The following is a 26,378-nucleotide window of genomic DNA, read 5'->3' on the forward strand; positions in this document are numbered from 1 at the left end:
AATGTTACTAAATGCTAATAACAGAGCAAATAGAACTGGTTGAGAAAAATGTAAAGCCAGACATTTTAATAATGCCTGACATGGAGAAGCACTTGAGGATTTACTCAATGCTACTAAAAAATAATTGTGAGAAAAATAACACATTGATAGCTGGGAATCACATGTGATGAGACAGAAGAAAATGGTGAATCCACTCACAAGATCAACATTGCTCTGCAAGACTCTGAGGTGCTGCCATTCTAGGGAGTGATGCAATGTTAAAAGCTTGCAAAAGGCATTCTTGGTCCTATAGCTTCATTGAGATGATCTCCATGAAGTGTGAAAATAATAAAATTCAGTCTGTCAAAGTGCTTGTATAGACTACTACTGAATTGCTGTGAGGTGGGGAACAGCCCCCACACAGTGACAGTTCTGTCCCAGGTGGGGATGGAATCACAGGAACTGGAGCTGCTCCTGGAGAAACTGCCAGGCAGGAATGGAAGGTAAGGACACACAGTGCACCACAAAGTCTGTGTCAGTGCAATGGGAGAAGGAACTAAGGACTCTTGGGAGAGGTGGTGTCAACATTTTAATGTTTGTCCTACTTGACTACCAGCTGAAGGCTTGAATGACCCCATCACTTGATCCAAAGATGTGTTTTTTCCTCTTTATTGTAATTTTTTAACTTGCTGACTTTTCACAGAAATACGTAACATCATAACTAGCCTTTTAACATACATCTAGCTATAATTTTATTATTAATAATATAGGAGTAATTAACAACAATACAGTGATAGTCCAGGTGCAATATACAAAAAGGCTAAAGAGAAAGGAGAGCAAAGTTTCTTCAGCAGAAGAAGGATTTTCAGTTTGACATGAGCCACTGTTAACTATAAACAAAACTTGCTAATAACCCATGTACAGTATGTCCTGTTTAGCAGGGATGCACACTTCCACTGGCAATAAATATGACACAAAACACATTAAAATGATGTTGAAAAACATAATAAAAATATAGTAAGGCTAAGTTAGAGCAGGTTTTAAATGCCAAACACCGCCCCTGAGCTGTGTCACTGCTGCACCTGAAGCCTGGGGTAGCTCTGAGTGGCTCCGTCCTCGCCGTGCTCTGATCCTTCCTCAGCCAGCCCGGCCTCTGCTCTGCTCCTGGGGAGGCACAACCTGTGACAATTCCAGAGCCACTGAGCCCTGGCACTCAGCACTGCCTGCCTGCTCTGGGGGGGCTGTGGAGGTGTCTGGACACTCCCTGGGCCATGGATTCCTGCTGGAATTTGGGATCCCACCTCTGAGGGTGCATTCAGCTCAGGGATTCTGTTCTTCCTCCCATGGGAAAGGGAAACGGGCCTGCAGTGCTTAATTCCTGTCCATAACTAAAAACAAGCAGGAGTATTATTTTTCCCACGTGGCCTCGTTTTAAGAGAGAATTTGGGCCTTGTAGTGCACTTTTAAACCTTGTACAGTTTAGAGACAAGTCCTGTTTCATTCAGATGAAATTCAATCACAGCAGTGAAAGAAAAGTTTAACATCTCAAGGAGTCCATCTAGTGGAGATCACAGTGAGCACAGGCTCAAAAAAAAGCCCCAAACCACACAAAAACCAGAAGCTCAGAAAACATTTGTACACTGATGTAAATGGGATGAGTGGACCAAATCACTTACTGGAAATTTCGCTGTAATTATTTCCAGAGAGACAACACAGCCTTGTGGCTTTAAAATTCATACTCAAAATATTTGCACAGCAGCTTTTTCTGACTTCTTACTGATTTAAAGCAAAACAACAATGACATTGAGTAAAAAACCCAACAGACAGCATCTGTTTTTCTTGACTTGTTTAACAGAATTACTTGCAACACAGTTCCAACACAAGTGTTAAGAGTGTTCTCTCAGAAAGTCCTACTGAAGTCTAACACCACAGACAAACAGGACTGAGATCAAACCAGGTGGTTTAGTCCCTAAATAATTCCTGGCTTGTATTCTGGATCAGACCCAGAACATTGATTCAAAGTGAAATTCAAAGTGATTTCTCTGAAAGTCAGTTAAGTGACCTATAAAAATTGTTAAAGAATTATTTAGAAGTAGCATGTGCTAAAGATAAAATGGCATATTACATTTTAGCAGACTCAGTAAAATAATTCCAAATCTCACAGGTGAGTGGGTAAGTCTTATCCACACAGATTTTAATATTATTAAGGAAAATATGCTTTCATTACAGTAGTGTCTTTGAGTGTGAAAAAAAAAAAGAAAAAGTTACCATATTTGCCATTACAAAACTGTTTATATTCACCTTCAATTTAAGGAAGGAATCTGAAAAATCACTTCAGAATTCTGCCTTTGATTGAAAAAAGTTCTGCAATCCCCTGCGAACGTTACACAGCTCCTCTTCTTGCTGTACAAAAACAAATTACATTTATCACTTTTATCATATGCTTTTGAAAAAAAGGCAGATTTTATTTCATGTATTGCAATTCTGGTGCACTGTACATGCTGTGTAGTCTATCAAAGATGATAGTTTTCACCGTTAAGTCAAAACTAAACAAGACCATTCACATCTCCCTGTGGCTCCCATCCCTCAGTAAGGTTTTAAATATAGTAAAGTCAGTGACATTTGCATTCTGACTAATTATTTTTGATAGGGGACTAGAAATCAAAATTTTAGTAATTTAGTGTTCAAACTGCAAAAATTAATAAAGATAGGGACAAGATAAATTTACCATTTCTTTTAGAAATTTCTCTTGGAGTCCTTTTATGTCTTCTTTCAACAGATGCATCTACAAAAAGACACTGAATGCATTTCCTCTGCTGACAACTGCCACCACATTTTCAAACAAACAATGATATCCTAAATGGATCAAAAGCAAGAGATGCACGTGCAGCCACCTGCCTATGGAAAGTGATGTTTAAATTTTTTCTTTCTTGGATGAGTAACACCAGTAAACAAAGTCACAGAATCCAGAATAAGTCCTGAGAACTGCACACACCTTGCAATGGGTGAAATCAAGGCATAAACACTGGATATTGTGAAATTAGGGGAAATTTTATGGCAAAAGTTAAAAAATTATTATGTATCATTAATATAATGCTGAGGATAAAATTTTCAGGAAAAAAAGTCAATACTGGTATCTGTGGGTACAACTGAGGAACTACTACAATGGGCAAAGCAAAAGTTCACCATACCTCTGAAGTAAAAACATTTTCTTCACAGCCAACAGAATGGTAGATATTCTTTTCAAATGAAGTTTTAAGAATCTGAATTCTAAAGAAATAAAGGCAGTTTAAACAGCTTTGCTACATAAGAACTTCATACAAAGAGCACAAATACATCCCATTGTTGGGAGTCTATATGCATTTAAAGCATGGATAAATATTCCTGTCATTGTTACTGCTGGAACAGTCCCTCAGCTATGTGGAGAAGTTTAACTGGAGAATAATTACATGAATATTTTAATCTCATTTTCTCCTCAACCATCTCTCTTTTATGGAAGAAGCTGCAGAGAGAAGAGAAGTTGTGCTGATCTCCCTCAAGTGAACAGAACACAAATCTCATCTCAGGATTAGTGAACCCTACTGACCTCTGCTGCTCATTTTTCATGTACGTACTAAAAGTGTGGGAATGCTTTTTCCAAAAGGTCTGGAAAGAAAAATATTAAGAAACATTAATCAATGGAAACTGATTTTTAAAACTGAAAGTTATTAATTTCTAGTGTGAACAAAATTACAAGACTGAACACAGAAGGGGCAGGAGTTACACAGCCCCCACAGGAGCTGGAAAAACCCAGCCCATGAAAGCACTTGTAGAAGTTTATTGCAGGAGGAAAAACAGACAGGAGTTCATACAGTGGATACATGTAGGAAAACACAGAGTGACCTCGGGATTCTAAGAGCATCCTGACACCCCAAATGCATTATTTGAAATTTGATCCAACTAGAAGCAAAAAGGTAAAGGCTTTGAAAATCAACATTACTGATATTAAGTTAAAGATGATGTGAATGATCTAGAGATTTCACAAGAATTCTCTTTTACCAATGATCAAACAACTAAAATACAAACCGAGAATTCTTTTTCCATGATTTTCAGGGACTGAGAGTCCTTTTCAAATTTCTCAAGTTCCTCAGTGAGAGTAAAATGAAATTTGTCCAGCTGCCTGATCCTACCAAAACAAACCAGGTTACTTGCAGAAGGCATTTACTGCATTTTAAGGATGGTGTGACAGAAATCTGCCATTACTGACCTGCATTCATGGAGTTGGTGACTCATTGTGGCCAAATGCTGATGGGCAGCTCTCAGTGTTTGCTTATTAAAATTGTCCATTTTCCGGGAGCGGTTCTAAGAGGGTGTTTTAGCATGAAATTCAGATTATTTGCACTTCAGGAAAAAAAACCAACCCTGTAATATTCAGTACTGTAACTGCTTAATATCACAACAAACCCCCTTTAAAAAATGTAATGGTGTGGTGCAAGCCAAGCTGTCACCCATGTGCTCATGTACTCCCCAAAAGATGCACATGAAGGGTCTTGCCTCCATTTTCTTGGTAAATTCTTTCTGGAGCTGCTGACAAATGCTGATGGTTGAGCAATCAGGCTTCCAGAATTCTGCATCCAAACCAGACAGATCATTTACAGATTGAGTGGAGACACTTTCAGACACTGAAGAGAACAAAAAAAAGTAAAATTCAGTATTATAAAGCCCCAGTCTGAAGTTCGCACATAGCTTTTGTTCTATGAAAATTAATGTCACCAATTAGATTAGAAACTGTTTCTATTTGCATATCAATTTTCTGACTTTTCATATGGATCCAGTCTCTAAATATTTAGCATTTTTTATTCTTTGCTTTAACACGTAAAATGCCTTTTTATAGATATTCTATTTCCTTGTTAAACCTTGAATTTGCTACATTATTTTAAAACTTGGCACTGTCAGTCCATGACCAACCTCTGCAAGTAGCAGCATCATCTGTTTTAAATAATTTTTTGGGCTGTAAACTTATTCTTCTCCTTCCTTTCCTTTCCTCCTCCTTGCTTGTTTCTGCCTCATCAGAGCTGCCTTCTGTGGCACTGTGGTAAGTTCGTTTGAGGAATGTTGGTACACTTGGTCCTTCAACAAACACAGAAACAATGCTGAATTTTAGCATTATTTAGAACAATAAGATGGCAGGATAAACAAGATTTTATTGACACATTGGATGCAAACTCTAGGAGGATGTATCGTGGCTTTAAAACATGAGAATTATATAGAAATTAACAACCATTACATTTATAGAGGGCATGTTCAACTGAACTCTGACTGATGAGCAAGTCTGGGATTTTTTCTGATAAAACCATTATCCACATTTTTTTTCCCAGTATCAGTAGGAATGACTCTAACTTTTTATCTGGAGCACAACTAACTCTTTACTAAAGCTGCATTTTGGAGCCTGATTTTCAGGTTATTTTGGGATATTTAAAACAGCAGAGAAAATGAGAAAAGGAGTAAAAAATTAATAATACTGAAAATATATAAAATATAAGAAGATTTAAAACTTTGGCCATATTATTATGCCAAATAAAACATTTTTCTTAGCCCTTATGGAGACACATATGAAGACTTTTGTGTTAAATTAAATGTCTGTACCTGACTCATTCATGGGGCAATAAGGTTCTCTAATCCAAGACTGTACTCTACTCCTGCTGGAAGCAGACAATGGGGATGGTGCTACACAATCCTAAAAGAAAAGTCACTGATTTATTTATTAGCTTCAAAATTAAATTGCTTTTAGAAGTGTCTATCAGAGACTCACATTTATGTTGGGACAAGTAATTTATTTTTTATTGGAAGTCACTAAGGAAACACTGACTCCCTGTTATTTTTTTTTTAAATATGAATTGTAACTGATCTTGTTGGGATATAATTCTCTCACTGCATCCAGATTATAAACAATTATCTAATTTATCTCCAATATTTAAAAATTAACTATTAGCAGGTCCCAAAATCTGTGTTAAACACTGAGATGCATTTCCCTTAAAGCTCAGCACCTGGAGAGAAGATAACAGAGATGCTGAGCTGCAGTTCTCTTCTGGAGAGCAAGGAATGCACTAACTCACCTCTTTACTTTTAGTGAGAGGTTTGGTGGGATCCTGGAGTTTGCCTTTAGCACAGATGTCTGAAAAGCAAGACTGGGGACTTGAATCCTCGTTGTTACTCCCTGGTTCCAGCACAGCTCCCTTTGCACGTTTTCCACTGTCAGCTTTATACACTGCTAAACTGAGCTACACATTGAGGGAAAAAAAGTCATTATTGACAGGAGACGTCCCTTAAGCATCATCACTTGTAAGCTGATAAAGCAAAAAGCTGCAGGTCTCTTCTGAAGAGCAAAGAATTCAGGAACATACCTCTTCCTTGTTTTTGGGGATAGGTTTGGTGATATCCTGAAGCTTTCCTTTAACAGAATATGTATCTGAAATGCAATGCTGGAAACTTGAATCTTCATTAATATTACAGATTTCTGCTACAGCTCCCTTGGAATTTTTGCCACCAACAGTTTTATGAGTGGTTAAGCTGAGCTGCACATGAACAAAAAACCCCAAACATTTTTGAGAGAAGAAGCAAGAAACAGTTGGCAGCCAAATGGGAACAATTTCAGTTAAAACAACTCGAGAGAAAGGTTACTGCTCTTACCAAAGATGCTTCAGTTAAAACTGGTGAGAAGCTTTTCCTTCCAAATGTCAACTTTGTAACTGCTGTCTCAGGGGATTCAGTTACACCCAGACTTTCCACACTCTTGTTTTGCGGACAGAAATTACTGGGAGAGGATCCTTTCTCAGAGTTTAGCATTTCCCTGTCGTCTGGTGATGACTCCTGCAGACCAAGTGACCTCTCACTGGAGCTGGGCTCTGGACTGGCATCTCCTGACACTCTCTCAGCACCTGGGGAACAGTTCCTGCACTGTCAGCACCACCAGTGGGAGATTCACAAGGGCAACAAAGCCCCACACTGCTCCCTGCTCCAGCCCTGGCAATTTCCAAGTCTCAGATGTGTGGAACTTGGCACAGGCCTTGCCACCCTTCCCCTTTCTCCCTCTACCAATTTCAGCAGTACCAAATTTTTTCTAACACTGACATAATGTGTTTCTGTATTACCCTGATGTCCAATAACTGCACCAACCTACAGAAGTGTTAATGACATACTAATACAACTCCTTAAATTATGTGGAACAACTGGAATTATTGGATATCTCAGTTTAAAAGCATGAAATAAATGGTAAATTCTACTGCTGTGATAACCCTCAATTAACCTCCATCTCTGCTTTCAGTACTGCTAGAAGTTAAAAGTGGAAACACCTCTCATTGTCTCAAGGGAGGCAGGGCTCTCAGCTGAAGGCACTTCCAGCTCCTCCTGCTCTGCAGAATTCCTGGATTCAGCCAGTGCCTTCTGCACATAGCTATCCACTCTCTTTGGTTCCACAGGTACAGTCTGCAGTACCTTTGGCTGATTGTAATCCTTGTTTGGCCCATACATATGTTTCTATTAAAATACAAAAGTTATATAAACATCTTTGTAACCACAGTGTCCATGAAAGCTGATAAAGAGAGATAGAGGTTTATTATCTATATACCATTGATCAAGCAGAAGGACCATCAACAGAAGTGCTTAAATCCATAAGCAGATCAGGTTTTCCAACATTAATAAACACTGAATTTCTTTAACTCAAAAAAAAAATTTCTATTCTTATGAACTACTTAACTACTGGCGGCAATAACTGATGTTTCAGGATTTAATGAATAAAGTTTATAAACTTTTCCACATATATTGACATGTTATGCTAAAACTATGAAAATGTTTTAGCAACCAGTGTTTCTTTGCTAAAAATCCCTTTGGATATTCAGCAAATGTATTGACACAGCATTACCAGCACCACATCAACTCAACAAGATTTGGCTCACTAAACCCTCCCAATTTAAGGACATTTTCAAAATATTGTCACATTTTCAAAATACAGCACACAGTAGTTCTCTGCAGCAGAATAAATCTCATAAATAGAAACCAAAATCCATTATGACTAAGAAGATTATTCAGGACTGATTTTCTTAGCAGCTCAATACTCATCATTAAAAAAGGGGCAATATTAAAAGAAAATTAAATTAACTTCAATTTGCTTATGTTGGGCACTTAAAATTCAGGAGTACCAAATACAAAGCAGGACAGAGTTTACTTTGAAATACATGGCAGGAATGGATTTTTAATAATCAAGTGGAACTGCACACCTGTATGTTGGATTTCTCCTCCTTGGAGGTGCATGTTGGAATCCTTTCTTCACTCTCAGACTCAGAACTGGAAGGCTCTTTGTAATTTTTTGTTGCTGCTGCTCTCCGAGGGAGTTTTTCTCTGGTGGATTTTACCATCATTTCATCCATTTTTGAATTCTGGGCTTTACATTTGTTTATCTTTGGAAGAATAAAATAATCTTCAGTTAACAAGAATGATTAATAAATGCATAAGATAAAACAACAGATAACTTGGCTTAATTACTTGAAACTAAAAAAGGTTTAAAAAGCTTTTAACCAAAGCTCAGAGAATCCAACCATCAGTCCACTAAAAACAGCACCCAATGTACAAAACCATTCTAACTCACTCCTGACTGAAAAACCAGCTAAATATTATATGAAAAGAATACAGTATATGAGAGGAATAAACTGTATTGAACAAAGGATCTGGGAGAAATGCCACATATTTATGAAAAATTATTTTAAAACAGTTTCTGGGGGGAACAAAGAGATTTTTAATCAATATTAAAATTCTAGTTACAGATTTACATTTACCTTTTTCTTATATGTATTTTTGCCTTCGGCTTTTTCCATGTGGTAAGCAGGTTCCAAGGATTTTTTTGCTGCTACAATACAAGAAGCTTGAAAAACCAGGAAAATACTCAAATGTTTGACATTAGTTTCAGCTGTAAAATAACAGAATCACTTTCATGCCCTCAAATGGATTCAGTAACTGCTTTCAGCCCATTATTTTGAAAAATACATTTTTTAAATTGACAATAACTTTGTACCTGTCTCATCCTTCCAGTTTTCCACATTAAAGTACAGAATTTATGTAAATTGATCTTCATAAATTAATAGAACTAACTTGAAAATTCCTTATGCTTGGAACCAAGGCAACAAAAACATATGACATTTGCAGCACAGCACATGCCATGCTGTGCACTTCATATCTATGGACAAATTACTGCAGCATTCTTCAGAAATATGAAAAAAATGTCTTACTTTTGTCTGTCCTCATTGGTTTCCCTGATTTTTTACTTCTACTGTAATCAATTATCTGGGCTTTAGGCTTCCTCTTGGATTCCTGCAGCCAACTAATCTCTGTCTTGCTGTCATCCCCTCTGTTTTCTGTGTCTGAGTCACTAAAGAGATGCTTCTTGTCTCGATTGTTTCTCTTCTACAAAACCCAAAAAAGTTCCTAAGTTATTAATTTTTACACACAGCCTGCTTACATAACTGGAATTTAAAGGCAGAAGGACAAGCTGTGCTGATCCATAAAAATCTGAGCCTTACCTTTTTTCCTCCCTTCCCTTCTGTGCTGGATTTATTGATGGTTCTGCTCCTTAATCAGAGAAATAAAACCCATCTTTAAACGATGTAAACAAATGTAAACAAAATGTAAACAATCCATTTTAAAATAGTTGTTCTAAAGCTTTTTTACTATTCCCATGATATCTGGATTAAGGATTCAAAGACAGGTACCTACTTTTGCTTCCACATAATTTTGGGATTACCTGTTCACCTTAAATCCTAAAGGTTGTGTTTATTTCCCAATTATCAGTAAAAGTACACAGCAACAACAAAGCCCTTTCCAGGAGGATCATTAACAAAAAATATCCCCTTCTATTCAGCACTTTCTCTCCCTGTAGGATTCCATGAGGAGAACTATTTCCTTCATGAAACACATCCTTTCCTTTTTCTCACCTTCCCAAAGGACCATCAAGGAACAGCCTAGGAGAACACAGCAATGTTTATTGCTTAAAAAACCAACACAGCCAAGATATTTTTGTCATGCAGCACTCCCTGGAATATTGTGACTGCCTGCTGGAGAGTGCAGGCTGTACTAGGATAATCAGCCACCAAAACAGAACATCCTACCCTTTTTTGTTTGTCTCTGTATGAACACTCAGTTCAGTCACACGCAATTCTTGGATCTAAAAATGCAAATAGAGAAGAAACAAAGGAAGATTTTTGATGGGTACAGAATCTGTACAAAATTAAACAGGCCACCAGCCAGTAACTGCTAAGAAGTTTTTTTTTTCCTTAGTTATTACACTCAGCAATTAAGAGTCATTAATTTCTATCTTAAAATTTATTTAAGAGAGCTGACAGTTAAAACCAACAGCAACTGACTGAAGCTTTCAGGATCTCAGAGCAATACAAGAGTTCCCACCCACCTGTTTCACAACCTTCCCCAGTTCACTCCTGAGCCACAAGAAGCAAAACTATCTTTTATCATCATTAGATTTTCTTTTTGCTCAAATATCTAGACAAAGATGTCTTTCAAATGGGGATTAGAAAGATGCCAATAACGTTTTCAGGATAATTTAAAATAATGATACTCCTAACACACTGTTTAATTTTTAATTCAGGAAAAACATCATCATAGCCTGAAGTGGCCAGAATCTTAAGACAGAGTATATTGTTCAATATTTGAACAATATACTGGAGGTATTTACAAGGCAAACTTTCTCCCCCACTTAATTCACTGATATAATTTGAATTTTCAGATCTTAATTATACTTTAAGTACATTTTACTGATTTCCTTTCTATTTTATTCATAACAAATAAACTTCAGTTATTACTTACTCCAAGCTTGATGGTAGGCTCATCAAACCCGCTGATGTTAAAGTTGTAGACATCATCCCTGTCAAACAGAGAGATCAATTTTGTGACTGAATTAATGAAAATTTCACAGAGTCAGGTGTGGGTAATCAGAAACTGTGTTTGAAAATGTTGGAACTACTTACAGAACATGACCAGCAGTTATATTAAGAAAAGAAGCAGTTTTTAGGCTCCTGTTCTGAACTTCTTCCTATCCATAAATGAAAAGTTAGCTCCTCTGTCAAATTTGGACTCTGCATTCATAGACACTGTCATCTCAAAAAGCAACTTCATCATGAAGATAATCAGGTTGATTAGCAACAGTTCAATATGGAAAAACATCTGTAGTCAATGCATAATTAACATCTACAGATACTTAATATTCAATGGTATTTATGAACTTTCCCTTTACACCTATTGACTTCCACCATGTATGTACATATTAAAAACAATTCCAACAAAAGCACTAATGTGTTACCTTGGAGATCCAGGATTTATTTAAATGTGTCCTAAAAATAAAGATACATTTTGTTAAATGCTAATTAGAATATTTGCATTAGAATTCTGCCTATATAAAAAAAAAAAAATCTCATCAAACCCATAAATTTATTCATGCATTTAAATGCAACATCAATTAAAAGATGGATTAAAAGAGTCCAGCCCCTTTCATTTATCAGCATTCATGGGTACATCACAGAGACAGCCAGAGGCACACAAAAACTCAGCACAAAAGGTTCACATTGTACCTGTTAAAGCCCAGGGAATCTCTTGCTTTGCTCTTCTCATCACTCCTGTCTCTGTATCTGTCACTGATTTTACTGATCAGTGATTTGGCTGCATCTGCCATTTCTTTAGACTTTGGTTTCTATAAAAACAGATTAACACTCAACATTCAACAGAAGAACAAAGCTGCAGACAGAACTTCAGGTTCCTAAGGCTCCCCTAAACTTCATTAAATGTCTCTTAATGGATTAAATTACATTCATTTGAAAACCATTTTCCCTTGCATGACAGTAAACCCACCAATTTTGAAACACTGAAAATTGGACAATTCTCTTAAATGCTAGAGGAAGAAACAAAGGTAAGAAATTCTCACTGTCTTTGATTGTTTTGGATTTGCAGTCTCTTTTCTGAGGAGAACATCAAGGTCCTCTTGTGCAAGGTCAGAATGCAAAGATATGTCAGACACTCTGGCTGAAAGAAAGGTTTTAAACCATGGCTCAGTAGCAGTTTCAGTATTTTTCCCTTCTGTATTTAACAGTTTCTGTTCCAAATTATTAACACACTCACTCTCTACCGAGGATGGTATAAATTTAATTTTCTCGGTTCTGTTTTTTTCATTTGTTTATATCAAGAGGTACTTCAAAAAGTTGAATAAATGCTTTTTGTTTCACAGCTCTTTCACTACCAATAGTAATAAATGGAAAAACAATCATCATTGCAAGTTAATTTCTCTGAACCTATTTTTGAGAGTAACAGTTGACCAAGTGTGATTATCACCTGGATGGGATGCATGTGCCAGTGACAGATTTGCCTTTTGCTTGTCCCCAGTTGTTACATTCTTCTCAGGAAGAGGCAAAGTTCTTTTTTTCCATGTTTCAGTTTTATCAAAAGAAGTCTCCGAAAGACCAGGCAGCCTAACAAAGACAACACCACCCTACCATCACAACTTGAGTCTTAATTATAATAGAAGTGTATCATAGAATAGGAAAATGATTACATCTTAGAGATAGCAAAGCATTTTACATTGCAACAAAATAATAATTCTGGTAATGCTTGAAAATTCTCCCTTCAAAGTGAGTGACAACAATGACTTGGAATTCTTTTCCAGTACTTACAAAGGTTTGTTGCTTCTCCCAACTGGCTGAGAATCAGGAACAATATCTAACACTTCATCTAAATGAGACATTAATTTGGTGTCAATTATTATGGCAAAAGAAAAAATTAAAGTAATTTTAAAAGGACTGACAGTGCTTGTAAAATTACTTGCCTAAAGTTTGCTTTTCTGTGGCCTCTTGTACCATTTTTATGACTTCTTCAGAACGCATTTGCTACAGTGGAATGACACCCAAAAGGAAATGTTAGTGTAGGACTAGAAGCAGTACAACCTCATAAACTTTTGCTTTCTGTAATAAAACATGACTTTCTTGTTCTCATTTCATGGAAGTGCTGTTCCAGTACCTTCCCATGTATTTTTGCCTCATTCCTGGTATCTGACTTCCTGATCTGGTTGGTTTCACAGAATTCATCGTGTGCTCTGCATCTCTGCCCACTCTAAAAAGCACCGTAAGTAACACTGCCACTTATGGCCCATAAAAACCAAAGCAATGCTCTAAACAAAACATTCTGTACATGACAGCCCTTTCCAAAGCATGGCTGTATCAAAAAATCCTTCAGAGTCCCATAGTCTGGGGCTTGACCTGAATCTGAGCAAGGCACACATTTACAACATTTATGTATTTTTGCTTTAAAGTAGTGAATGCCTGATCAAAACTGCACTAAAAAACCAATGCTTTAAATGGTGCAAGCTGAAGACATGAACATTTCACAAGCACAGTGTGTTCTGTGTTTTATGACTATTTCACTACTGCACAATCAATTAGAAGTTATTATAGTTTATGCTATTATACACAAAGGAAGAACTGAGGTTCCAGAAATAGGAAGTTAATTCTGGGGTCAAGACTGATGAGTGAATGCAAATTGGGCCTAATTTTGTTAGAGTTCAGTCTGACTTTAAACATGTTAAACCTGAATTTCAGAGGGCAAGAAATTATAATGCAATAAAGTAAAACATACTATTTTCTAAAAGTGACTTGCTTCCCGTAAAACTCTAGCTCTTTAAAATATGAATTGGGAGCAAACAGAATAGAAATGAATGCTATTCTAAGAAAAAGACTTAGCTACAGAGGACATGCATACTCCAGGAGGTTCCTGATAGAAATTCTTTATTCTGCTCTCATTTATTGTATCATTGTCAGACCTCTTAGTAGAGCTGGTCATTTCCAAAGGCAATTTACATCTCCCTTTAAAAGGGGTGGCTGAAACAAAACAGAGATGTGTTAGAATTCCATCAGTTCTCCCATTACAACAGGAAGAGTTTTGCCCACTATCACAGCTATTCCACAAACCCCAACAAAAGCTGGTTAGTTTTGATACCAGCCCCTTCTTGACCTTTAATAACTCCATTTATTCCAACTCTGTTATTGGAGATTAAGAGCTCACTGATTATGGATGTCTGGAGGCAGAAGCAAAGCTTGTTACAGGCTGGCTCTGGTAGAAAATAGCTGGTTTCTATTTAAAGACTTCAGTGTAATATATTCTTTCTGAGTTCTCAGCTGGCTCCAGCACCAGCAGCTGCCTGACAGCTGCAGGAGAAGTGCCAGGTGACCCTGGGCTGTTGGGAAGGCAGTGCAGCTCCTGTCCCACACCCTGTCTATGGACCAGGAGCAAGTGCCCCTTAAACACTTCAAGTTTTAAGCATCTGATCAGGAGATTTTATCATCTTTCTCCTTTTCATTTCCAGCTGTGCCAAGGATCACAGTTCATGCCTGAGTTTCAAAGACCATTCACAGTGTATTTTTACCCTGAAAGAACTTATAAACTTACATGTGTTGACAAAAAAGAGTGAACTCCTCGTGGACACACTTGTAGTTCCAGGAACAAGCACAGATGCTTCAGACACTTTCCTTTTACGGGATGGAGTTGTCTTGAGGAACAGAAAGAACTTGACCATAATACACGGATTTAAGGATGACAGCACAAGAATTCAGAAAATTTATTGCCAAGAGTTTCTTGTCCATTACTGGAGTGCCAATTGCTGCTGCTGCAGGCATCAAGGTAACGTGATTTTTATGCAGTTATATTTCAACAAAATATTTTTAAACTGAGATTCATGGTTTTTGTTTTCTAAACTAATTCAATGAAGTATGGGCAAATCCTGTCCCTTGTTCACCAAGGGATTTCCTGGAGATTCTGCAAAGCTACAAACTAAGCAGAAACTGGTTTATCAACACCCACTACCGCATCAGGAAGACACGGTAACTGTTTCAGTTTGTAGCCCCTCTCCAGCAGTCCCTGAGGCCATGCTTGACTTTTCCATACTGGGACATCTGAGCATATCCTCAAACACTTCTCTTTAAAGAGAATTCTCAGAGCACCATGGTCTAAAGATCATTAACAATTCCTTTTTATTTCTGTCACGTTACTGTAGTTTCAAAATACTAACAAATTTTTTAGCAACAGGATTTTTCTAGCTTAGTGTCAAGTCATGAGAAAAACAATCAAACTTTTATTACAGTACTAACTATACACCAACTGTCAAATAAGAAGTGGTTTAGACTATTAAACACTACAAATATTTAAACTGACGTGCATTTTCTCCCGACTCCTCTTTTTTTTTGACAACCCTACTTACCTTGGAGGAATCACCTCCAAGTTTTTCTTGACTGTTACTTTTACTCTGAGGCCTCAAACTTCCAGGAGATTGCTGAGCTTTGAATTTACTGAGTTTCTCCTTCTCCTCTCCATATTTTTCTTTTAATACTGGTGACAACTGACTTTCTGGTACCAGAACCTATAGAATATTTTAATTTCTTTTAATTTGTATTCAATATTTGGATTTTATAATATTTTATTTTTATACAAACACACAGAGCAAATTCTTTACCCCAAGTAACACATCCCCCACTGGAGAGTCTGATAAACTTCAGAGGTTACAGACTTTTAGTTTGAAAAACTTCAACGTTAATTGCTATTTTTGTCACAAGGATGGTTTTTAAAGTAACAATGCACATAAAAGAACTTGCCCTGTGCATATTTGTCTGTTTTATTCTATGATTTAGATATTGACATCTCCCCAAAAACCCAGTACATACATACTAGACATCACTTGCCTAGCTTTAGACCTATCTATACTTAATCATATTTTCAAGTCCTTGTTTTTACTGTTTATAAATTATGAATAATCAGACTAATTAAACAAACTCAAGAAACCATCTCAGCACTATGAGGCAGAATACCTGTGATCCACTTTCATCAAAGACAATGTGGACAGTTGTTTTGGCTACTGATGCAGACTCCTTCTGGCTGAAATCCTGCAAAGGGATATGTCAAAATAGACACTTTGCTCTTTTTTTAAACAAGAAACAAAATATTCAACTGAGAGATCATAGGTGTCTGAAATCAGATTACAGAGGAAAACAGACTGTACAAATTCACAGCAGTTTCATCCCTCAGGAGTTCCTCAGTCAGACTTCAGGACAAAGCAGTTTGTTAGAAGCAGAAAGGAGTAAGGTGTGGCTTGCTAGAAATGTTTTACTAAATGAGTAAATTCATGAGTGTTAATTGCACTGCAAAACAAGACAGCTCATGAATCATTTCTGGAAGTATTTGTAAACAGCCAGGCTGCATTTCTGGAAAATTAAATATGCACAATTTGACATTAACATAGGGTGTTCTCTTTCCAGCCTGGAAATTTTTGTTGCAATTTATTTTCAATCTTAGAATGAAAGAACCACTTCAGGTATCTAGTCCAGCACTGCTGAGCCCAGCACTAACCCACGTCCCCAAGTGCCACATCCTCGTATGTCTTAAATAATCCCAGTGAAGGGGACTCCACCACTGCTCTGGCAGCCTGTGCCAGGGCTTGACAACCCTTCCAGGGGAAAGATTTTCCTAAAATCCAACCAAAGCCTCCCCTGGGGCAACTTGAGGCCATTTCCTCTTGTCCTTATTAAGCATCTTTCCCAAAGCTTAGCATATGAGGAGTTCTGCAGCAATGATGTTAATGAGAAGCTCTTGGTATGGAGAGATTCCAATAATCACAGCTGCAACATTCAAATGGCAACGAGACATCGAGTTTGAATCAATTTAAAACTACTCAAAAAGGTGTTTAAATCTTACCTTACATTTATGAAATCCATAAATCTTTATGATCACATCTTTGATTTCCAAGATAGAATCAAAACAAAAAAGAAATTTCTCTCCTTCAAGAGTGCCCACATGCATTGGGCTTTTTAGATCTATTGTTAATAATTTCTTTGAATCTTTTTCTGGACAAAAACAAAATTTGAAAAGCAGCTTTATTTCAGTTAAACAGCATCTCACATAATCTTTGTCAACACATGACACATTCTTCAGTTCAGGTGCTAAGATTAATATTTTATTTATTTCCCTCTAATCTATAATAATTTTATTAGTAAAACAATTCAAATTTTCATACTTTAGAAATACTTATTCTGTATATTATTCCACAGAATTGGCTTTGAAGGTTACTTACTATAGCTGCAGACAAATTACAGGTATTTACTGTTCTAACAAGTTCAAAAGGAATATTGTTACCTGTCATTGTCTTATACCTTATGTTGTATTGAAATTAAGTCTAAGACATGATTATTAAATTATTTTCCTAAAATCACACCAGCATGCCCAAAGTGCAGATGTGACTGCAGGGCAATTTTGTCCTTGATAAAAAGAGTTCCTAAGAGTTTTAAATGAGAATTCAGCTTTGCTAGAATTAAGTCAGTACTTTAAGATTAGTCAAATTGAAATTAGATTGAGAATCCAAGTTAGAACACAACAAAAGGCCCCATTTTTGAGTTCAAATACCTTCCACGCTGTACATGTTGACATCTTCTTCTTGTATAATGACCGTTTCCCACTGCTGATCATTATATGAAAAACACATTTTGAAAGATAGAAAAGTATTATATCACAATTAAAAGAAATCCAGTGATCAAAGTCACTCAGTGACAAATTTCCGACTTTTTAAACCTCTGCTACAGAGTGACAGGAACTTTTGCTTCGCTATTGCTCACTATGTACATGTTAAATTATTCCCAAACAGCACTAGGAAGTCATTACTGTGAGATTATTTGATCTAAATATCAAGAAAACTAGATATTTTTTAGCCCCATCAACACTGGAACACACATGTTCAACATGTTGAGCATGGGGAAATAAAATCGGACACACTCCAAGGAATGTGGATTTGCTGACTCAGAGAACCCAGTGGGAGACAAAACTCAGCTTACTGCATCCTCTGCTGCCACATAGAAGGAAATACTTCTGCTGCCAATGTTGAAATCAATCCAAAAGTCTTCCAGGTTTTCATCCACTGGTATCTGGAGCTAAAACAAAAAGAATAAGATAAAACAGTAAGAGCAGAGAGCACTGATTACTACCAGCTAAGAAGCCTCATGTTGGTCCGAACCCTTGACAAACTTTCAGTGCATGTGCCTATTTTATACTTCTGAAAAAAGGCAATTTTCTTATTTTTATCTCTATTTTTTCTTAACTAGAAGGCAGAAAACCTTACCTCATACTCATCAAGAGCTGCTGATAAACAGGGGAATGTAAAAACCCTGTAAGAAAAGGATATTTTTTCAAGTATTCTATAATGCTGTAAATAAATTTTGCAGATCTGAACATAGCAAATGGATTGTGTTTTCACAAACTTTAGAGACTTAAGAGATCCCAGCAAAGCGATTTTTACCCCAAGGAGGTAACATGGAATCTAATCACAACATAAAATACTAAAAAAGAAAATATATTAGCATAAAAAAATCAGTTTTACCTTCTTTTGTCTCCAAGCATGCCATTCACCTGGTTAAGAAATTTTCTGCAATCCTATTAAAACACAGAAATTTCTTAAAGAATTGTAAAATGGAAGTTTCCCTCCCTGGAAATATTCCTCATGTGACTTACTGTTTCAAACTCTGAATCTTTAATTCCTTTAAATGCAGTGGACACAAACTCCATGGGAAACCACTGGGAGGCCAGAACTTTCCTTTGCTTCTCTGGCACCATTCTGCACAGAGCTTCTGTGATGGCCACTTGTGTGTCATAGTCTGCAGCACAACATAATTCACAGCAGGAGCAGATTTAAATAACTACTGAGGTGGAAAATGTTATCAGGAATCTGGGGTAAGCAGTGCTGAACATAATCTAGATCCCACTAGATCCAAACATGTAACCCATGAAGGATAATTAAAAAAAGAAGAATGGGAATAACAATGGCTAAACAAGTTATTTTTCAAAATGAAACCAACCAAACTTTCCAGGACTTTGTCAGAGCCACACCAGGTGTCTAAACAAGAGAGAGAAGTTTTCAACTTTCATCTCTCTGAGCTGGGAAATTGCTGGATACCAAAATGGTCCCTGAGGGAGGTTACAGTACTACTACCCAGGCCCACAGCTCCCAGCCTCAAAGACTGATTTATTATTTCTCCTATTTGAAAATTTTTATTCTAGAAAACCAAAAACGTCCACGAGTTTTCCATACACTGAATAGACAGAAATATTCCAGGTTGCAGTATTCATATTTTTCATGCAGTATTCATATTTTTCAGATAACCCTAACAATAACCATTCATAACATGCACCTTCCAAATGCCATCTCTGGTTCCTTAATGGGTCTAATTTTATGAAGCTCAATACTTAATTAAGTCCCATGCTCACCTCCAGCATTCAAAATTGTCTTCCCCATTTCACTCCTGCCAAACAAAGGAACAGTTCATCACAATATGACAGCAAGGCAAGGACCAGAGGAAAGGTTTGTTATAAACTTTCAATGTATGAGACAAACCCCTGATTCCTTGGAAGTGTTAAGACTTCCAAGGGGTAAATACCTCTGGGAGCACTGCTTGGGGACCTGAATCACCTGTCAGATACAATTTTGACTCCATTTGCTTTTCTGAAGTGCTGTGAAATGATTTCCAGTGCAAACAGCCCAACCTTCCAGTGACTGATTCACTGTGCTTAAAGCACATCCTTACAAATAGGACTTTAATTTTTGTATGACAACTGGGATGGGGAGAAGCCTGATTCAGACTGGGAAAGAGGAAAATTCAGGCTTCTAATGGAGAACAAGCCATGAGAATACCTGTCCACAGCCACTACCACTGAGAATTCACAGCAAGGGCAGAAGTTGAGTTAAACAGGGAGCAATCTGCACAACAGCTTAGTAAAAACCACCCCCCAACTCTGCAAATGATGGGATGATATAAAAATTATACTGAAGATCATTTACATGACAAGTAACATCTCCTTTGCAGAAAGTATCTTTTTCCGGGAATCTCGAGGGATCTTGTCAAGCAATAAATTCAGTTTTTTTATTACCTGAGAAGAGTGGAAAAAAGGAAACTAAGTTTGTTAAACTTTGAGTTATTCTTATTTTGAACCCTTGTAATGTATTTCATACCACTGAAGAAAGCAATAGGCTTAAGTAACTGCAAAACAAGAAAAGACGAGTTCTACATTACTTTAAATTGTATTTATCTTACTAAAACCACCTCAATTTCAATAAATTACATGAGTTTCAACGAGAACACTAGTTGTTCAACAGTTGTTTCTTATTTGCAGGTTTAAATACAGAAAATCTTCCAAAGCCAGAATTCTGTCTGCAGTTTATTGCTGAGCTAAAGTGTACCTTAAATTAGCATAAAAAGCCTTTCCTTTGGGGATGTAGCCTTTAAAAAAGACTTTTTTGTAACTTTCCTTTTCTTTAGAGGGAAAATGTCCTGACAACCTGAGGTTACTACAACAAACAGGAAAAATTTTAAGTGTACTGGAAGGAATGCAAATTTCCTGTAAGTGACTAAAGAATTTACAACCAACAACCTTAATCCTATTTCTAGCACTTGTAGAGCTCAGTTTTTCCTGTGCTTTTATACAGCTTCCTCACCAGAACTTTAATATCACTGTTTTAGAATTTACTCCTAAAAAAACCCCAACAAACAAACAAAAAGCCCCACAACCCCAGGTCAGTAATCTGAAACACCCCAACATATAAACAACAAACATTCCCAGAAAAACATTATACAACCCTTCTAACCCTAGAGCACTACAATATTCTCTTTTTTGTAGCATCTGCACAGTTAAAGAACTCTCTCCACAAAGTCTAACACACTAACCAGGAAACTGCTGCTTAGAAAGAAGGATGTTTACCTCCTGCTGAACATAAATATTAATTCTTGCATCAGTAATCAGGGAACATGTTCTCAGAACAAAGTTTTCTAGTATTTGCCTTTTACCTAACAAACAGGAAAGAAAGAAATCAAAGAGTTGTCAAGAGTCTGTTAGGGTATCCCTCATAAACATTTGGGAAAGGTTACTTCAATTTATAGTAACCATGTTTTTATTCCTGTGCATCACTGTGTAATTCCCCTGGGTAGGAGATTATTAATTTTTTACATGGAATTGGTGAATTCTATGACTCAGCTCTCTGAGACACAACTCAGGTGCTGGAATTTATCTCCCCAGGGCCAAGGAAATGAATTGTTCACTTTGATCATGACACCAAACAGTCTGTAGGGACTTCCCCCAAGTGCCACAATGAAAGGTGACAGCACGGTGACATTCACAAAGACAAGGTCAATCAGGAAGGATCACTGGGCTGTGCTCAGCTGTGACAGGACCTTAGAAGCAACTTTTTTCAGGAATAACTCAGTTCATCTGCCATCTCTGAGACTTATTGTGCTTTTTTATTACTGACAACAGAAAGTTACAAGGAAATCTGTCCATAGAGAAACCCCGAACTAAAGCTGATGCCACAGGAATGAGAAAAGTGGTCCTTTGTGTGTCCTGAAAGAGACATTTTAAACTCTCATTTCTGCTTTTAAGCTCACCTTCAGGTCTGTTATCACACACAACCTGCAATAAAAAAAACCAAACAAATCATTTTGATAAAGAAAATATTACAACATTAAAAAAAAAAACAAACCAGACAATATGTACCCAAAGGAAGTAATCAAAAAGTATTTAAGATTTTGAAATTATTTTGTCCTTAACAAAGAGTCTAAGAGATTATCCATGCTGACAAGTCTGTTCTCCCAAAATTATATTTCAGTTAAATTTACTGAAATTACTTCACCAATGACAACAATTTTTATGAAGAGAAGAAAACTCACACATCTTATAAACTGGATTAGCATACCAACAATGGGTGTAATCAAAATTTCATCAAGATGAATTTTTTTTTTGTTCATTCAGCATTTACTGTTAATGTTTGTTTAAACTTTATTTCATTATGCCAGCCATGAACAGAAATTAGTATGACTACAGCAAAGTGTTTAGCCAAAATGATTTATCATCTATTTCAGAAGTCATTGTAATGTTAACTTGAGGAAAATATTAAACAGAAACATATTTAAGGTCCTTTTATTGCTAAACTAGTAACAATTACTTTGACAAATTTTATTATCAATGTATTTTTACCAACAACATGATGAAGAAATCCTCAGCCAGACTTGTAATCATTTCATTCTTTTCATTTCCTCTGAGGATCAAAATTCCTTTTAACTTTTCAAACCAATTGACCATGTAAAGGGAAAAGAAAGGTAAATCTATTTTAATAGCCTGGAACAGGGCAATGGTTTGCATTATAATTCAGTACACCATACAAATTTTACAATGATTAAAAGAGTAACAGCAGCCCCACTCTGCTGAGCAGATGTTAGCCCCAGACTGAAATTCTTCACCCAGGCCAAACAAAATTAATGATTTTAAGGACTTTTTAGCACGAAAACTGGAGATCCACTTTGACAACTGCTACCACAGACAAAACTATTGAAAATTGATAATGGCTGAATGGAAGTGTGTTGTTTGATGGTGTGAATACAAGCATAAAGTTATCACCCTGGTTTTTTTTATTATTAAATTTTGTATATTATTTTGGGCCCTTGTAATGTAAACCTTGTAAAGCAACAGGCTTCAGTAACTGCAAAACAAGAAAAGATGAGTTCTACATGACTTTAAATGGTATTTATGTTACTAAAAGAACATCAATTTCAATATATTACATGAGTTTTAATGGGATCAGTAGTTGTTCAACAGTTGTTTCATATTTGCAGGCTTATTATTATTATTTTGCTTATTTAGTATTTGTTTATTATTAAAGCAGTTGAGAAGTCAATTGAGTAACTCTCATCTGATATTTCCATTAATTTTCTCCAGTGAAATCTCTGGGGAAAGCAGAAAGGAAGTGGTGTCTGTTGTTCAGTTTTTGCTGATTTAAAAGTTATTAATGCATCTAACGTGCAGGTCAAAATAATACCAAATAATTAGAAAATCCCTAAAATCTTTTGAAAGAGCAGGTACAAAATCACTGCTGTGGGAATTAACCAAAAAAAAAAAAAAATTAAATAGCACCAGGAAATTCTAATTCCTGAGTCAAAAGCAATATAACAAAGCACATGAAAATACATTATCTTGTTTCAACTGCTGTAAAATCTAAGTTAATTGTATACTGCATGATTTGCAAAACCCTCACTGGGATAGAGCAGCATCTCTTTACAAGGGGTCACATGACAAAAACCATTTAAATATGAGCAATCTTTGTTGCAAAGTTATGGGAATCTCTCAATTCTGACTCAGTCAAGGATCAAATCAAACACTGAGCTGCTCAGCACTAAGCATTGCTTATGCACTCCATTCAAGTTTATCTATTTATTGAGAAGTTCACAGATGCTTTATGGTTTTACTCATCCTTCCAAAGAGGTCATGTTTTATCATTGCTGTGAGGCCATCTTCTCCTGCTATGGTCATTTTCTTCCCACATTTCTGAACAGCAGTTAGTAAAGTAGAAATGCTTTTCACTTCTTGTTTGTCAAGTGCCTGAAATTGAAATTACAACATAAGCTTTACTGTGAAGGCCCCCAAGAACCTTTATTTAATTAAACAGATGCATTTTTTGTTCTCAAAAGCCACCTTAACTGCAGCTTGAAGGAGAGATTTCATTCATAAAATTTATTTTGGGTTCTTAAATCAACTGCTGGTATCAATCAATCCAAATGAAATAAATCTTTTTCACCCTCTTCCAAAGATGGTGTAGATGATTTTTTGATGCAATGATTACATTACCCAACACAGAAGCTTATCCAATTTGTTGACAAACTGTTTGCTGCATTTGTGAGAGACGTTTTCACATTCTTCTGTGGCCAGAAATTGTTCTAAGGATTGGAAATCCTTTTTTCCTGCAGCTTCATCAATTAACTTTTCAAGCTGTAAGCAATATACCAAAGCAACTCTATTACTGTATGCTTAACACATATAACACGTCTGATTAACACAGATTTGATGTAAGTTTTACACAATCACCTGCTGCATTTGAAGCAAATATTCTGAATTAAGCATAAAACCTTAAGTACAGAGCACCCTAACTAATACATTAATTTGCAAATACTTATGCACTGAGATTTTAATTATTTGCTTTAACTGGTTTTAGTTTCCTCATATTACAACTAAATTCCTACAGAAGTGTTTGTTGTATCAATGCTCCTTACTTGGAATACTCAGTATGTTACACTTCTGAGTTACTTTTATCCATTTTACCCTTTATTCTTTCTAAATTTCTTTCAATTACAACTGGATTTCAACACTGTCATCTTAAGTATCACCTCAGTTGATTAACCTCTGCCAAATGCATATGATTTATTTTCATCAGTAGCAATTTCCAGTTCCTCTTGCTTTCCACCCAGCTGCTTTGCACTAAGCCACGCCAAAAGAAAATTTCTTCCTACCACACTGCATTGCCACACTAAAGACTTTCCTTACAATTAAATGCTACTAATTAAAACAATCAATACTCATATCCTGCTCCATCAGGACATACCTGCATCTCACTCCTGGCTGGCATTTTTGCAATTCACCAACTCAGCTGCATAAAAGGGAAAAATCATCACACTTTAAAGAGGTTTTGCAAACCCATTGGGAATCAGTCAATATACATTACAAACTCCAAAGTTTGCCAGTGTATAAGTGCTATATAAATGCTGTTTAAAGAGCTGTGGATATAAGGAAACTTTATGGCATGGATAAACACTTGCTTAAAGCAAAGGAGAGGGAGGAATGATCAGTTTCATGGCTGGAGGCATAGAGGGGCCTGAGAGAGCCCTCAGGAGCTCTCAGCAAGGAGAGAGCACAGAAGGTCAGTGCCAGGTTATTCAGGACAGGTGAGTCAACAGCAAAACTGCACACAGGCCTCACCATAAAATGGTAAATTTAATAATTTAACACAAATATGATAAATGACACAAAAAGACTTCCTGATTATACATACAGTAATGGGATAAAAAGTGATTGTCACCAGCTAAAAGCAACATCTGGGTAACAGGTTTCTGAAAATAGTGTATTAATACTCAAGGGCAGAAAAAATATTTGTTTTGTGGAACAATTAAGAAAAGCAACGAATCTGTACACGCTTTCTATGAATTATTTTACACCAACAAAACCATGTGCAGTCAACAAAGGGCAGCTCTGGTCTCCCCATCCCAGACATTATATAGACAAAACAAATGGAGATTAAAGACAGGGAATATTTTCTGTAGAACATCAACTGGGAACACAGCCTGGCTACTCCTGCACTAAATAACACGGAAATAACAAATAGAGGGTGATTGTAAATTACTTTTTCCAACACAAGGGCACAGCGGGGCTCCTCTGAGGCCCGTGCTGGCAGCTCACAGCTCTGCTGTCTCCGGCCCGCTCAGACAGCCCTGAGGAGCAATCGGAATTCCCGTCTCCTCACCGGAGGCCCGCAGGCCCCGCCGCCAGCCCGAGCCGGATCCGCGGCCTCACCGCCCGCCCTCAGCCGCGCGCCCTCAGCGCGGGCCGCGCCCCGCGGACCCCGCCGGCCAATCAGCGCTCGGCAGCGCGGGCGCGGGCCAATGGCGAGCGGCGGGGGGCGGGCCCTGCGGGCCCTCGGTGCGGCCGGCGGCAGCGCCCTCAGCGCGGTGGGCGATGTCGGGGCAGCTCGAGCTGCCCTTGTGTACCGCCGCTCTTTAGGGCTGATTTCCGCGCACACACAGAAATTACTGGGCATGACTGGATAAACCAATGTAATCCATTCCTGTGCTAAATTTAGAAGCGCTTTCACTGCCCGAGTAGGTGCCAAGACACGCTCGGTTACAGAGCTGCTGTGGACCAAGGGCTTCCACTGACGTCTGTGGTGTTTATTATGAAGAGGGAACTGGATAATGTGCTTAAGTGGAACCCAGCAGTGCACTGGATAATGTGCTTAAATGGCATCCAGCAGTACTGGATAATGTGTTTAAATGGAATCTGACAGTGCCAAAAGGGGGGCTTTACCTGCACTGGTGTGCTACTGGTGTATCTGTGGCCATATGACAAATACAGATGATAAAATTTATCATGAAGCTCACATGCACCAGAAGGGTATCGAGAAGTGTCTCCATTCATACCTAGAATAAGCAGCAATGGTGGAGCATCTAAGAGAGAACTGACTTTCCACAGCAGGTAAACCTGCAGCAATTGTAAATAAAAATAATACTGCTGATTCCCTGAAATGAGAACGATAGATAAAAACTCAATACTATAAAAGAAAAAAAAAAACTGCACAGAAAGTATTTAAAATACCACGAGATGTCACTGTAATGCAAGAAAATGACAAGTGGTGTGAGAAGTGGAGTGTCTGCACTGAGGAGCTGGGAGTGAGCAGTGCTGAAGCACATTTGTAAAACAGCTTTATTGAGAAACCTCCTAGGGACAAAACTTTGCCTGAGGAACTTGGAGCATCAGAA

The 26,378-nt window shown here is 37.2% G+C and overlaps 1 protein-coding gene across 1 annotated transcript; it reads right to left on the minus strand.

Moving 5' to 3' along the window:
- Nucleotides 1-775: 775 nt before the first annotated feature.
- On the minus strand, nucleotides 776-25,377 carry SYCP2 (synaptonemal complex protein 2). Its single transcript, XM_084217744.1, has 47 exons — nucleotides 25,247-25,377; nucleotides 24,452-24,496; nucleotides 23,701-23,841; nucleotides 23,322-23,454; nucleotides 22,057-22,184; nucleotides 21,468-21,492; nucleotides 20,788-20,873; nucleotides 19,871-19,959; nucleotides 19,300-19,334; nucleotides 18,547-18,689; nucleotides 18,416-18,468; nucleotides 18,158-18,203; nucleotides 17,874-17,969; nucleotides 17,449-17,503; nucleotides 16,744-16,892; nucleotides 15,861-15,935; nucleotides 15,257-15,415; nucleotides 14,449-14,548; nucleotides 13,762-13,880; nucleotides 13,024-13,116; nucleotides 12,833-12,893; nucleotides 12,681-12,738; nucleotides 12,343-12,479; nucleotides 11,939-12,036; nucleotides 11,589-11,707; nucleotides 11,321-11,351; nucleotides 10,989-11,053; nucleotides 10,828-10,885; nucleotides 10,116-10,171; nucleotides 9,531-9,579; nucleotides 9,240-9,414; nucleotides 8,790-8,857; nucleotides 8,235-8,414; nucleotides 7,311-7,494; nucleotides 6,649-6,896; nucleotides 6,363-6,533; nucleotides 6,075-6,239; nucleotides 5,605-5,695; nucleotides 4,927-5,088; nucleotides 4,513-4,640; nucleotides 4,226-4,320; nucleotides 4,045-4,144; nucleotides 3,566-3,624; nucleotides 3,171-3,249; nucleotides 2,708-2,764; nucleotides 2,281-2,382; nucleotides 776-1,143 (listed from the first exon to the last, which is right to left on the minus strand). Exons 2-46 carry the CDS (start codon nucleotides 24,473-24,475, stop codon nucleotides 2,314-2,316), a joined length of 4,512 nt encoding a protein of 1,503 aa, XP_084073870.1. The 5' UTR covers nucleotides 24,476-24,496; nucleotides 25,247-25,377; the 3' UTR covers nucleotides 776-1,143; nucleotides 2,281-2,313.
- Between the last annotated feature and the right edge of the window lie 1,001 nt (nucleotides 25,378-26,378).

Source organism: Fringilla coelebs, assembly GCF_963513975.1.
Source record: "Fringilla coelebs genome assembly, chromosome: 18".
NCBI classification, from domain to species: Eukaryota; Metazoa; Chordata; class Aves; order Passeriformes; family Fringillidae; genus Fringilla; species Fringilla coelebs.